The sequence below is a fragment of the Sphaeramia orbicularis genome, chromosome 21 (assembly GCF_902148855.1).
Source record: "Sphaeramia orbicularis chromosome 21, fSphaOr1.1, whole genome shotgun sequence".
Classification (NCBI taxonomy): Eukaryota; Metazoa; Chordata; class Actinopteri; order Kurtiformes; family Apogonidae; genus Sphaeramia; species Sphaeramia orbicularis.
The window spans coordinates 48316745-48332292 of record NC_043977.1 but is presented as its reverse complement, the minus strand read 5'-3'; the positions used below and the strand labels follow the sequence as shown (position 1 = coordinate 48332292).

At 41.0% G+C, this 15548-nt stretch overlaps 1 protein-coding gene across 2 annotated transcripts in view; it reads right to left on the bottom strand.

Annotated features, from left to right (window-relative positions):
• Positions 1 to 15548, bottom strand: part of ramp1 (receptor activity modifying protein 1) — a 154960-nt gene that overhangs the window by 27338 nt on the left and 112074 nt on the right. The window contains exon 2 of one of the 2 annotated variants that reach the window (XM_030125209.1): positions 12826 to 12964. In XM_030125209.1, the coding sequence (XP_029981069.1) occupies positions 12826 to 12964 (139 nt within the window). The remainder of the gene's footprint in view (positions 1 to 12825; positions 12965 to 15548) is intronic. The other variant, XM_030125210.1, reaches the window with a different exon arrangement.

Below are 15548 nucleotides of genomic sequence, written 5' to 3'. Positions count from 1 at the left end.
AAATAATTTAATATTTGTAATAATGTATTTGTATCAGTTACTATCTGTTTTGAGTTTATATGAATCAATTTAAATTAATATGGCTATGGGGTGTGTGTGTGTGTGTGTGTGTGGGGGGGGGGGCGGCACGCAGAGCCCAAGAAGGGGAGGACACCATCAGCCCCCCACACAACCTCCAGCATCCCCAGCAGCACAGTCACAGCCCAAAGACGAGACCAGCCATGGCCAGTCAAAGGGTATTCCTCCTACCCCCTTTTCTTTCTTTTTTTGTTTTTTTTTGTTGAATATAGACCTAGTCCACTTCACACTTGGACCACTCTCAGACCATTTGTCCAGTGTGGAGTGACCATTTTTCATTTTGTAATTTTTCTTATATAAGCGATAGGGGTGGATGCGTTCAAGCCAGCTACCTCCCACTGCCCTTGCCAAAGACCGCAGCCATACCACCAGGGGGCTGAGGGTCAGGAGAGGTAGGTGCCACCCCACCAGAACCTTACAATATTGTTGCTATGCTGGTGGCTACTGGACAAATGTGGTGCAGCATGCACAAATACACAACAGCATAAAAACTACCACATCTAGAACGCGTGGATCCCCATGGGTCAACATGCTAGTTGTATGTTAAGACTTAAGACATCAGAACTCGAAATGAACACATATGGAACTACGGAGTAAACAACCAGTTTTAAAGTAGACAATATTTTATACTTTAGGTTCTTCCTTTTGCTTTGACTCTTGTCGTTCTGTCAGTCATCACCTGATATGATTTCCAAGAATCAAGAGTTAATTTGTGGAATATCTTGCCTTCTAAATGTGTTTGAGATGATCCATTGTGTCGTGAATGTCATGAGGATAAGGTCCTTAGAGTTTCCAGGTTCAGAAACACAGATTCACAGCAGGTCAGATTAAAGCCCATAGAAATGTTTGACAGAATTCAAGTGACCAATACACTTCAGCATCAATGGTTCAGACAACACTGAATTAGGTCTTCATGGTTGAATTTGTGCAAAGAAGAAACCACTGAGGAAGAACCACTAGAAAAGGAGCAGTGACTTGGCCAAGAAACACCAGGACTCAACATCAAGCCAGTGGAAATCTGTACTTGGACCTGATGAGTCCAAATGTCACATGTTTGGTTCCGCTCATCCATGTGTTTGTGAGATGCAGAAAAACTGAAGGGATGGATTGTGCGTGTATAGATCCCTCTGTGAATCATGCAGAAGGAGGTGTGATGGTGTGGACACGCTTCAGTGTTGACACTGTTTGCATAATTCAAGACACACAACATGGCCACCACAGTTCACTGCAGCAGCATGCCATCCTATGCCATCCTATTAGACTTGTTATATTATTGCTTTTCTCACATATTATCTTATCTTTGGATGTGTTACATTTTACACCAGCCGTTTTGCCCTCTGTGGCCATAGTGGAGCCTTTACAAACCATGGGCTCTAACAGTCGCAGCTACAGCCTGACTGCTGAGGCAACGACCTTGGAAACACATGTATATTTGAAGAGTTTGTGGTGTTGTGACCTCATTGCTGTTTAAGGACACACATAGCAGTGAAACGTCTGTGTGAAAGATGGAGAATAAACTAGGAGAAATGAAGATTTATGGCTAAAATAGTGGCTGTGTGGTTGTGTGTGTTGAGTCTTCAGAAAGTTTCATATACCCTGGGTGTGAGAAGGGGGAAAGTCTCACAGTTTGATAGATGTTTCTGATTCACAATTTGGCTTGTACTCAACAACTGCACTGGTTGTGTTGAATAACTGATACAGGTGCTGATAAAAGAGAATCAGTAGGATTTATATGCACGTACATTAAATGTGAGCAATTTGAAAAGAAAAACCAATGAGAGAACATGAATGCATGGTTTCTATTCTAGTCAGTATCACCAGCACATTTGACACCATAATGAAATACAAATTTTGTTAATTGACTTCATCACGCTTTTATGTGAGCTATAAATAGGCAGGAGGTTGACTATTCAGACTTCTAACCCTCAGAACTTTAATGAGAAAAGAATTTACTCAAGGAACAAGGGCATCATTCTGCACTGAAAACTGTGTTAAAGGTTTGATATGTACGATTACTATTTGTTCATGTGCTAATGTAAGGTTTTCACAAAAAAAAAAAAAAAATAGAAAAATGAAAATGACAATAGAAAAGTTGTCAGGCTAATTTTTCTGACTGGGTCCATTCTTGACTAAGACGATGGACTGTGACGCATTTTTGTGATTTTCAATCCAGATGAAGGACTTGGGTTCAGGTCATGACAGTGCATGTGCTGGTTTGTTTGATCTGTTTTTTTTTCCAGTCAGTATCTTTAAAGGTGGGATGTGAGATGTTTTCCTGGAGCATTTTTTGCTATATTGCTTAAAATCCCCTTCACACCCCGGTGACAACCAATTAATTAAATGCTCTAACACAAAAATTTAAAAAAAAATTGTCACCTGTGGAACAGACAGGATTGAAAAAACACCATCCAATCATTGTAAGTGCCCAATAGAAATGATTGAATGGTGATATGTCTATCAAACTCAACTGCCATTTGTCCCTCCCCCTTCTGTGCATACCCCTCTTCGTGCATGAATTGTGCATTGTCAAAGGATTGGAGCATTTGTACGGGAAATGAAGCCAGAGCCAGAGCTTGGATATATTAAGCTGTAAAGTTCACCGGCAAACTGTTTTGTCACTATCATAAATCATTAGGAAATGTAACGTCAGTAGGGCTGCAGCTATCGGATATTTTACTATTCGAGTATTCTACTGAAAATTCCTTTGATTAATCGAGTATTTGGATAAAACTTATTTATGCTTGATTAAAGAACAATTATAAATACGCAAGAGGAAATAAGGTATTTCACTTAATAATGAAGGACCAATTGGTTTCCTTTTTTTTTTTTTTTTTTTTTTTTTTTTTTTTTTAATAATTAACAGTTTTATTTCTTACATTCATATTGTGCTTATGCAACAAAATGTATTTTCTTGACTGGATACATTTCCAGAGGGGCAATTGCAAACACAAATAAAAATAAATAAAACACAAATAAAAATAAATAAATAAAACTTAATTACTTTCAACTTAGTATTTCTTTTAAGTATCAACAATTACTAAGCCATTAATGAATTTTAAAAAAGGCATAAACATTGCCTTTTTGTTGTACAACTTAACTTTGGCAGCTTTAAGTTTCAGAATTTACAATTTAGACATAACAGGAATGCGTTGTGGCATATAAGAGACAAGAACATTTGAAGGGGAACTTGGAATGAGTCCACCCGACCTTACCTGTCTGTCTCATAACCTATACCCCCCCCCCAACACACACACCCATCCAGGTAATTGATGATTTGCTTCATTTTTGTAAAAGGTAGTTGGATTCTGCCAAAATTAGGCCGTGACAAGGTAAGAGAAAACTTTCAGCAATCCGTGCACCATTTTGGCTGTGCTTTTGGGAAATTAATCATGCAAATCATGGCTGCATGGCTCGCTGCCTAAATCTATGCTTGTCACAATCATAATGGACTAGCCACACATTCGACACTAGCCACATTTAACAGAAACCTAGCCCTCCGCAGGGCTAATGTTATGTTAGTAAAGTACATTAACGTTAATCTCACTGATTTACGCTACGTTAATTTTATTTTTATCTCGGGTCCTCTGCTCCATTCTGGGTGTCTTCGGAGAAGATGTTCCATCGGAGATGTGCTTTTGTGGTATGGAAAGGCCATGTTACAACAGATACATGTCATGGTGTTTACCTTGCTGTTCAGCCTGAAATGCTTCCACACTTCTGACATTTTCTGTCTTTTTTATTGTGGGGTTTGTTTTTTTTTTGGTCTTTTGTCATCATTGTTGCATTCACTCGCCTGTCTATGCTCGCCTCTTCCATCTTTCTGCTGCTTCAACCGAACACTTCCACGTCCTCCGTCATCTTCCTTTGCATGAGTGACATAAACGCGTTGTGCCCCATTAAATAGTCCATGCAAAGTGCCGTGCTTTGAGCTTTACAATTAAATAAGCGATTCCTCGAGACAGAGAAAATTCCTCAATCATTTTTTGTAATCGAGGTACTCGAATAACTCAAGGAATTGTTTTGTTTCACCCCTAAATGTCAGCCAGCTGGGTATGAACTGGGGCTGTTCTATAAGAACGGAGGTGTTGGAGGAGGCTGAATGAGGTATGTATGGATTGGGGCTGGAGCCAGAGCTGGAACCGGGGTTGGAGCTGGGGGCTGTAGGTCGGAGCCTGAGCCGGCCCTGTACGGGGCCACAGCCAGGGCTGGAGCCAGGGCCAGAGCCAGTGAACTGTTGCTATGCAGTGCTCGTGAGCCCTCGGGAACAAGCATTGCGCGTGCCAGTACACTGGAGGCATGGCTTTGGGGGGAGAGGGGGGGACGGATTTCTGAAGAAAGGGGTTTGGACTTTTGAATTGAGTATTTTCAAAATGTAGCTTGCTCGAACCGTTTTTCTAAGATCATGTACCCCACCTTTAACAATCTTGACCACATTCATAACAAAGGGAACACAATACTATCTTTACATTGCATTTTATGTTTTAATATTGTGCAAATACATTTCTAATTGATAAGATTTCTTGGTGCAAGCTACTCTGTTTTTCATGTTTCAGCCATATTTGACCCATTCTCTGCTGGGGACGGATGCTGATGGTCTCCAGTGTAAATGGTGTCTGTGGAAAGCGTTGATACTTGAATTCTTGCAGTGATATGTTATCATTCCTGTGTCAAGTTAGATGTTTTTCTAAATGCCCTCTATCTGGATTTGTATGCTTGTCAAATTTTCCATCTGCTAAGTGTCTTCTACATACCTAACAGATAGCACACCAAAACCCACTAATTTAATTCTATGTAAACGAAGCATTGTGATTAATTTGCATCATAGTTAGAAATTTACACACATGATTTAATAAATGTGATGCTCAAGATCTCAAGGTCATTTAAGCATCAAGATGGATCATACTGTACGAATATGAAACAACTCCACAGACTACATGGCATTTAGTTGGACTTCCATAACGCATCATGATTCTCTGTTTTGCTTCAGTGATTCAGGGTTATTACAGCAATAAACATTAAAATAGAGTGGATCATTTTCAGCCACTGTAGCCTGAAACATGGAGATGAGCATTACTTTGTCTTGATTGTCCTCTGCTTCCATTAAACATTATCAAAGGGAATCACTTTTTATGGACACATAAAGTCAGAGCTCATTTCAATGGTTGCATGAGGCATTTGTAATGTCAGTGACGGTAATAAGTGCATCAGTTTGCTAAAAGCCTGTCAGTACAGCTCAGGTGACATTATCATCTTCCTAAGCAAGCGTTGCTGGAAGTAATTAGACAGGTTTGACAGGACATTTCTATTGATTTATTGAGTTGCATGTAAAGTAAACATCTGAATGGATATTAGTATGCAATGAGTGCAGACAGGGATTTAAGCTTGTGATAAGTCCTGCATTAACATGTGGGAACAAAGAACAGAGTAACATCCCTTTGGGCCAATCAATACAATCACTTTGGGCCAATAGACACTCTGATCTGATGCATCACATCATGAATGCTTAGCTTGACTTTTTATGCACCTGGTGAGCACAGAGAAATAGTTCAACTTCATTATGTGGTTATTATTTTTTGGTCCTTTTAGGGAAATTCCACATCTGTGTTTAAACCATGCTAGTACATCCATAGGACAGTGTGTTGGCATTCCAGTGATGCTGAGCCCAAAGTAGCTCAGTTCATCAAGATGTGCGATGTTTTTTCACCTAAATGTCTGACAGATGTTCTTTGTCTCTGCTCCTGTTGTGATTAGTCAGTTCCATAGTTGTTTTGTCTGTTTGTCAGGCCTTCAGGGTGAACCATGCTTTCAGCCGTTGTTATCTGGGCTACAGCTTCCCTTCAACCCCAGGAACCTCCAGAGGATTAAGAGGTTTGGGAAATGAATGAATCCATGAATGATAACATGGTTAGTTTTCCTTTCATACTCCAACTGTGGGAATGAACTAAACAACATCATGATGCATGATATACGTCCTTTCTTCATCATCTACAGGTGCTGTGTTTCTTTCTACTTAACATGGATTAGTTTATAGACATATGCGTATATTTTTAATTGAGCTCATTTTTAACCATGTCTTATGATCAGACCAAAGACCAGCTGTTTATAGGAATGAAAAGATTTCATCCCTTTAAATAAGGGCCTGATCAAACTAAAAGTCTGAAAGTCCAAACTGAATGGACTTAGGTTTGGAACCTCCTTCAAATGGATCACATGTCATCAGGTTCTAGCAGACAAAGCCATGAGGACAGATAGGCTAAAGCAATGTTTAATTGGAGTTCTATGTGTTTTCTCCACCTCAGAGAACTGCATTAGTTGAAGTGATGAGAAACAGTAGTTTACGCATGAGCTAACATTTTCCAAATCATCACCGATATCTGTTTTGGATTTGTGAGTGTTGGTTTGCTGCTTTGACAGCCACTGGTTTCCATCATAGACTGTACAAACGGCAGTCACCACTGGTTGCTGACATGATGCCATTCATTTTCTGAAAGCTTTTAAGATGCTTCACTTGAAAAGTTTATGCATGCTCTCAAGTTGAGTCTAAATGCAATATGAATAAAATGATATGTTTAAAAGAACATGATTCAAACTGAAATGTGCTTCTGTTTATCACCATGAAGCAGCTCTGAACTATTTAGGTTGAAATGATGTGGAATACAAATTGTTCCGATGCAATCTAAGAGTACAAATGGGATGTATGCTCCACTTGTGTTAGTGTTATGAAGGAGCCCTTAGAAAATATTCTCCATGTAAGGATTGTAAATAAGACAATGTGTCACACAAAAAATATTTTGCATTGACAATTGTGTCTGTAAATACACATCGGGTGAAGATACGTTTGAAAAAATAAAAGAGAAAAATACTTCAAAATGAACATGGACAAATAACTGCATGAAAAGAAAATATACACTCAAGATAAAACTTGCAAAAACAGTTGGTTGCAGCCACTTGTTTGGATTTGGCAGCTGATAGTAGTAAATACTGCTATAAACTATGAATTTTTAACCCCAACTGGTCAAGGTAGATGGCCATCCTTCAGGAGTCAGGGTCTGGTCGAGGTTTCTGCCTGTTAAAAATAAGTTTTTCCTCACCACTGTCACCAGTCATAAGTGTTTGCTCCTGGAGGATTCTGTTGGGTTTCTGTAAATTGGCTTGAGAGTTTGGTTTCAACCAGCTCTACATGTAAAGTGTCATGAGATAACTTTTGTTATGATTTTGCGCTTTATAAATAAAATTTGATTGATTGATTGATGAATCACACAAATTTACTTTGGTAGCATTGGTTTGTGGTAAAAAGATAACATTTGTCATCAAAGGATTTCACATTCTTCACATCCCCTTTTAAAGTTATGTCAGATGTTTTTCTCACAGTTTTGAGTTTTGGTTTCCTCTGTTTTGAGCATCTGTTTTTACAGGAAGAGATTTTATGACCCAGAAATAACCCCTGAACATGCAGATGTGTGAGTTCATGTCAGGATGCTCTGGACTGTGAACACTGGGTCATACTGGTTCATACTGGGACATATTGGTTCATACTGAGTATGTTCTTCTTCTTTCCATATTATAGTAGGTGGCAACTTCACCACTGGATAGCCTGCTCCAAATTCTGTGAGACCAGAAAAAAAATTCTTTTCTAGGTGGCAAAAACAATAATAAAGTTTTTTTCTGGCCAAGACATTTCATACTTCATGAGAAACTCAAGTGCCAAACTCATGGCAGGTCCTCCACTGTTTTGTCTCAACCACAGCCACTGGAGTACCTGACCAATCGTGAATACTTCTCACACATTGCACAAGAAGAAAGTTCTGTCTGGATGGTTTGTCGAGAACAAGCTGCGAGAACTCACAAACTGGGAGCGAGAGGAAAAATTCTCTGTTCTTGCAGAGTATGTAGCAGGCTGATGTCAGTTAATACTACACATTGGCTTGGATCTAAGATCCCAATTTGTGTGTACTCAAGCCCGGATTAACCATATGGGCAACTGGGCAATCGCCCAGGGGCCCATGACCTCTGAAGGGCCCTGGGTAGCTCGGGCATAACGAAAATATCTGGTTATCTTTTGCTTATAAATGAAACTGTCCGCTGCACGGAGCCATTGCACTGCACGGAAACCCTGCTCCTGCTGTCTATGACCATGAGCTGAGACCCTTTCCTCACTGGTCAGTCCAAAAAGCGAATCAGCGGTGACGCAAATCAACGTGCGTGCACTGAGCAGGATGTGAGACGTCAAGAACTGCGCGACATACGCGATGTACGCGAATCAAAACATTGCAAACATGGAGAAGCAGCTAAGTGGGAGCGCCAAACGAAAATTAAAAAGGAGAGGGACATTAAAAAAGCTGAAAATTTAAAGAACATACCTAAAATAGGTAATTTCTTTTCTGAAATTGTCAGTTTTCCAGATGTTTATAGTATTTAGTATATGTACTATTTAGTATTAAAATGTTTAACCCTTGCCTTGACATGCCTTGAATTGTGATGTGTTTTCTGTTTAAAAGTTAAACTGGGACCAAAATGTTTATTTTAGCAGATTATACTGCATTATATTTACTTTTTCCTTGTGGTGGCTCCATGAAAATGATGAGATATGTTTATTGTTGAGAGAAAGCAGATTTCAAGATGTTTACATTGCACTTACTTTAACTCTCTTGTTGAATTCTGAGGTGACAAGGGGATTTCTGTTTAAAATTCATATCTGATTCTATCAGATTATGTTTGTGTTTTGTCTGTGGACTTTTTCTGACGATTCAATGCATTTGTGTCGGCAAAAAGTGTTCTTAAATAAATACTGGATACTTTGGAAATGGTTTCTTATTTATTTTTTGTGAAAATGGAGGACACTTCCCTCTCTTTCTAATGTAGTGGATCAATTTTAGATTATACTGATGATGATGTGTTTTGTTTTCATATCATCATATGCAAGTGAGTGGCCTTGACAAGAGGCTATAGTGGTGCACTTGTAGTTCTACGAGCATTTACACATTTGTACATCAAAATGCATTTGATGATAGTTAGATATTGAAGTATGGGGTATATTTACATATATTCCTGGAACTTATTCTGTATTTTGCCAGATTATAGGGATCCTGGGGTTGTGATAATGGGGCCCTTCAATATTGTTGCCCAGGGTACAATGAAGTGTTAATCTGGCCCTGTGTGTACTAATTTGGTACGTAATCTGGAAGTTTGCGTATGGGGTTGAACCACAGTTTGCAAGTGATTTACTAAGAATGATTGCATAAATGACAACAGGTGGACGCCTATTGAAGTTTATTTATGTTTTGCATGTTTTTTGTTGGTTTGCAGCATGGTGAGTTAGGAGAGACAAAAGCGCAAAGCTAAATTCAACTCTATAGAATTAGAGATGCTGGTAGATGAAGCAAATAAACACTTTCATGAGCTACAGCAAAGAAATCTGACAACTGCACAAAGGAGCACTATATGGGAGAAAATCTGTGAAAAAGTAAATGCTGTTGGTAAAACAATGCCAACAGCGGATGAAGTGAAAAGAAGATTTCAAGGCATCAGAAGAAGAACAAAAAAAAAAAAAAAAAGGCGAATAATAGAATGTCAGCAAATAAAACAGGTGGGGGCACAGTGGTTGAGATGTCTTTGAACAGCAGTGAGGAGCAGGTGCAGTTGTCTGGCTCAAAACCTGCTCTGACTTCCTCCAATAGCTAGCTGACAAGGCTGAAAATGCGATGTTTCCTCATTCATTCCAAAAATGTTTACACAAGGCTGAAAAATGTGTTCTCTGTGTCTTGTTTCATCATTTCGATGTCTCCTTTTTGCGACAATAACCACAGTCATGTGTGCGCATTTATGCATACAAATCGTTTGCACCTCCCTTTGAGACGTGTCAAATATAGAAGCAGTTTCTATGAGCAAAATGCTTTTGGGTTTGATAAATCACTTTGCGTGTGCTAAATTAATACATTTATATTTTCTTCTCCCAGCACACACACAATTATGTATAACCGTCCCCCATTGCATATTCATTGCAGTAAACGTACTAACTGGATGCAGATGCACTATTTTGCATCTTTTTGCATTCTTTTGCATCTTTAGTGCACACTGTTAGTAAATCAGTTTGCACATTTTTTTTTGCATGTGCAGTGAGTTTGCACACATTTTTATACATGCAAACCTTTAGTAGATCTGGCCCTTTGAATGCTAGGTCTAGGAATAAATCCTCATTAAGATTTGGCAAAGATCATTCAACAATTCAACAATTTCTGTAAAGCCCTGTGAGGCATCTTTGTTATGATATTGGGCTCAATAAATAAAATTGAATTGAATTGGGGTGGGACCTTTCTGTGTGAAGTTTGCATGTTCTCCCCTGCGTCTGCGTAGGTTCTCTCTGGGTACTCCGGCTTCCTCCCACCATCCAAAGACATGCACTGATAGGTTGATCGGTTAATCTAAATTGCCCATAGGTGTGAATGTGAGAGCGTTTGTCTCTATTTGTCAGCCCAGCGATTAACTGGCGACATGTCCAGGGTGTACCCTGCCTTCACCCATGAGTAGCTGGGATAGGCTCCAATGACCCCCATGACCCTAGTGAGGATAAAGCGGGTTCAGAAAATGAATGAATTGAATTGAACTGAATTCATGGTAAGGACCAACAATAAGACTGAACACTGGTGTCCAATTGGTCTGTCCACAGACCTTGTTATTCTGCCATGTCCATATCCAACTGCCTCCTGTGGTGTGTTCCTGTTTGATGCACTTTTTTTCCCTACATTTTTTCCTACAAGGTCACCACATAGTTGCATGTGGTAAACACTGGTGGGTTTATTCCAGTATTGCCCAGTATTGCCATGTTTCTGGTGAGTTTAGGATGCCTGGTTTGTTGCTAATATCAGCCATGTATGACCCTGACTGACATGTCATCACTTTTCAGAGTTGGTGGTACATACGGAAGTGTCTGTGTTCAGAAATGGACTGCAATGGACAGCTGCTGTACCCACTGATTCTTATTCCCCATGGACTGTTTCAAGACTCACCTCAAGTCACCCCACTTGCAACAGCCAATCAACAACTTCCACTCACTTGTCCATCAACCTGCAACTGCTTCAAATCATTACGGACTAAGTTTCAACAAAATGTGCCATTTTTCAGCCTTAGACATTGTCACTTGATAAAGATATAGCTACAACACATTTGATATTTCATCTTTCAATCCCCCCTTTGAGCTGTGATTGCTTTCTGACATTACAAGCAATTTTAAAGAAGTCATGGAACTGCTGCTGATAGGATATACAAATACTACAGCTTTGTGTCCAACACTAATGTCAAATGCAGGGATCCTGTCTTCATTACCTCCATTGACTGATTAAAGTGAATCTTCTTTGACTTTTGTCCATTTAGTTCTAGTTGAGCAAAGCTCTTAAACTGGAGCAGTTTTGTAAATTATTTGCCTTATCTGACAACCACTCACACAAAAACATTAAAACTTAAATGCTGAATATAAACAGTGTCATTGTCCATGTCCATACTGTACTGAATGAAGCCACTTCTTCTAAATGTGAACAATGATAAGTGGCATCATCTAATGCTTTTAATGAGTCCAGACATAATATTTGTACATGTTCAAGATCTGTTTATGAAGCCTTGGTCTACTTTTCCCCATTTACTCCCTTTCTCCTTTGTCTTCTATCTAATTCATTGTAGGCATGTTGGCACTATCCACACAGAGTCAAACTTTTCTCTTGTTCTCTCTTATTCTCTTATAACCCATAAAGACGCAGTGCTACTTTTGTGGCCTTTCCTGGTTTCTTTGAATTAAAATCAATGGGTTTGTTTATTTGATTAAATGCTTGAAATAAAGTCTGTACTTCTATGAATTTGTTAACTAGTGGCAAGATGACACTACTTCTATTCACAGTTAAATCATGTCATTCTAGCACTGACGTTTGTAGATGTAAATGCAGATGTAAAGCAGCTAAGTTTAGTGTTGATGATGTTGAAGCCATGTGACTGTGATCTAATACATTTATTACTTAGTGTTTTATGTTTGCTAACTGCATTTACACTTCAGTTGGTGTTGATTTACACAGGATACCTTACTGAATGAAATTTCTAAGTATTGCTAACTTTTATTTGTCACTTAGAGTGTTTTCTGCAATATTTTAAAAGCCTATGGGGAAAAATGTATTAGTTTTTGGACGAGTATAGCCTCGGGGTTAGCCAAAAAAACAAAAAAATAAAACCTAATCACTGTGGCATGTCGCCACCCTGTCAGTACTGAAAACCTGGTTTGTTCTCCTTCCTGTCACCAGTGTCTAAAAATACAATGCGCTTTATATTTAATTAATGTTATGTTAAAAAAAAAAAAAAAAATCTTTCAACCCCAATTCCAGAAAGGTTGACTCAATGTCTAAAGCAGAGACGATGCTACTCAGTGGTAAGGATGGTCCTGTCCAAAATTTTTGGAGATGTTTTTGCTGCCATCATAAAAATTACCTTATTTTTTTCCTTAAAATGGTACATTTTCTCAGTTTAAACATTTCTTGTTTCTTATTGTGAATAAATGTGGGTTCATGAGATTAGCAGATCTTTGCATTCTGTTTTACAGAAAATCCCAACTTTTTTGAAATTGGGGTTGTATAGGTTATGTATTTTAAATGAAAACGTTTTAAATTTTTAACATCTAAATTATGTAGATATACTAGTTTGTAGTGCGTGCACACATGCATCAGTTGTGGGTCAGTTATTCTCAGTATGTTTGTGTGGACTGTGACTCACTCAACAGTGTCCTCCCAGTTACACCAGTGTCTCTGGTCCAGCTCGTGCATGTCCAGCTTGAATTTGGCCAAGCAAAACTCCTCAATGGCGTGCTGATAGTGGGGGCCACAACCTAGCACCGACACACAGTGGGACACTACTGACAAAGGGTGGGGGGGGGCAAAACAGAGAAAAGGAAGGACTAATGTGATTCAACTATAATAACAATAATAATAATAATAATAATAATAATAATAATAATAATAATAATCTGATAATTGTCTGCTAAAGGACACAGTCAGTTGAAAGCATAGGAAAGAATTTAGGGATAAAAGCTGGCACCGACTTAAAGGTCACTGTGAAGTCTTCTGTTAGACACGGCACTAAAACACTAAAACACCACCGACTGATACAGTATTACTGTATATACTCCTTCCAAACAATCTGATGTCCATGGAGGTTAAACTCCTGTCAGTCAACAGACATCGACACAGTCATTACAAACATACCTTTAAATTAATTTTTAGAACCAATAGATAGCAGGCGAATTTAAGAGATGCATGAAGTTCATTAGAACACAGTGTGTTAGTGAACACACCAAAATCAACTATTTAACTTTCTCAAAAACTGAGTGAAAACAGCCAAATCAGTGAATTTGATGCCTGACAAATATACTTATTAAAATATAGCTGCATACAATAATTAGGGGAAGAGCAGTTCGGGGGTGAGGTAGTAGGTCTCATGTCCTTTGCAGACAGTGGAAATACGGTAGGTTTCATCATTTAATCCAAAATAGCGGCCACATATCAAGTGGTCATGATCCCCAAAGATAACACCAAACATTAGAGCCACTTATCACACTTATCAAGGCTGACATAGCAAACAGAATTAGACTACATAGATTTTATATGATATTTTGTTTAGATGAAAGTTTTGCAAGGTCTCCGGTGCCTGTCGTGGTGGCAATCCCCGAACCTGGTGGTGGACCCCGGAAGTAAGGGATGCCGTCAAGCTGAAGAAGGAGTCTTATCGAGCCTTATTCGCTCATGGGACTCCCGAGGCAGCTGATGGGTACCGGCGGGCCAAGTGTGCCACAGCCCGAGCGGTTGTGGAGGCAAAAACCCGGGTCTGGGTGGAGTTCGGGGACGCCATGGAGAAGGACTATCCGTTGGCCTCGAGGAAATTCTGGCAAACCATCCGGCGCCTCAGGAGGGGAAAACAGTGTGCCACCAACACAGTTTACAGTGGAAGTGGGGAGCTGCTGACCTCGACTGGGGATGTTGTCGGACGGTGGAAGGAATACTTCGAGGATCTCCTCAATCCCACTGCCACGTCTTCCATGGAGGAAGCAGAGGCTGAGGTCTCAGAGGTGGACTCATCCATCACCCAAGCTGAAGTCACCGAGGTGGTTGCAAGCTCCTCGGTGGCAGGGCACCGGGGGTGGATGAGATTCGCCCTGAGTACCTTAAGTCTCTGGATGTGCAGGGACTGTCTTGGCTGACACGTCTCTGTAACATCGCGTGGCAGTCGGGAACAGTACCTCTGGATTGGCAAACCGGGGTGGTGGTCCCTCTTTTTAAGAAGGGGGACCGGAGGATGTGCTCCAACCACAGGGGGATCACACTCCTCAGCCTCCCGGGGAAAGTCTATTCCAGGGTACTGGAGAGGAGGATCCAACCGATAGTCAAATCTCGGATCCAGGAGGAACAATGCGGTTTTTGTCCTGGTCGTGGAACACTGGACCAGCTCTATACTCTCCATCGGGTGCTCGAGGGTTCATGGAAGTTCGCCCAAGCAGTCCACATGTGTTTTGTGGATTTGGAGAAGGCGTTTGACCGTGTCCCTCGTGGTATCCTGTGGGGGGTGCTTCGGGAGTATGGGGTCCGGGGCCCTCTGCTGAGGGCAGTCCGGTCCTTGTATGACCGAAGCAGGAGTCTGGTTCGCATTGCCGGCAGTAAGTCAGACCTGTTCCAGGTGCATGTGGGACTCCGGCAGGGCTGCCCTTTGTCACCAGTTCTGTTCCTAATTTCTATGGACATAATTTCTAGGCGCAGCCAGGGGCTGGAGGGGGTCCGGTTTGGGGACCACAGGATTTCGTCTCTGCTTTTTGCGGATGACGTTGTCCTGTTGGCCTCATCAAACCTGGACCTTCAGCGTGCCCTGGGGCGGTTTGCAGCCGAGTGTGAAGCTAGTGGGATGAGGATCAGCACCTCCAAATCCGAGGCCATGGTTCTCGACCGGAAAAAGGTGGTCTGCCCTCTCCGGGTCGGTGGAGAGTCTTTGCCCCAAGTGGAGGAGTTCAAGTGTCTTGGGGTCTTGTTCACGAGTGAGGGAAGGATGGAACGTGAGATTGACAGACGGACCGGTGCAGTGTCTGCAGTGATGCAGTCGCTGTATCGGTTGGTCGTGGTAAAGAAGGAGCTGAGCTGAGAGGCGAAGCTCTCAATTTACCGGCCAATCTACATTCCTACCCTCACCTGTGGTCATGAGCTTTGGGTCATGACCGAAAGGACAAGATCCCGGATACAAGCGATCGAAATGAATTTCCTCCGTAGGGTGGCTGGGCGTACCCTTAGGGATAGGGTGAGGAGCTCAGTCACCAGGGAGGAGCTCAGAGTAGAGCCGCTGCTCTTCCACATCGAGAGGGGCCAGCTGAGGTGGCTTGGGCATCTGTTTCGGATGCCTCCTGGACGCCTCCCTGGGGAGGTGTTCCGGGCATGTCCTGCCGGGAGGAGACCTCGAGG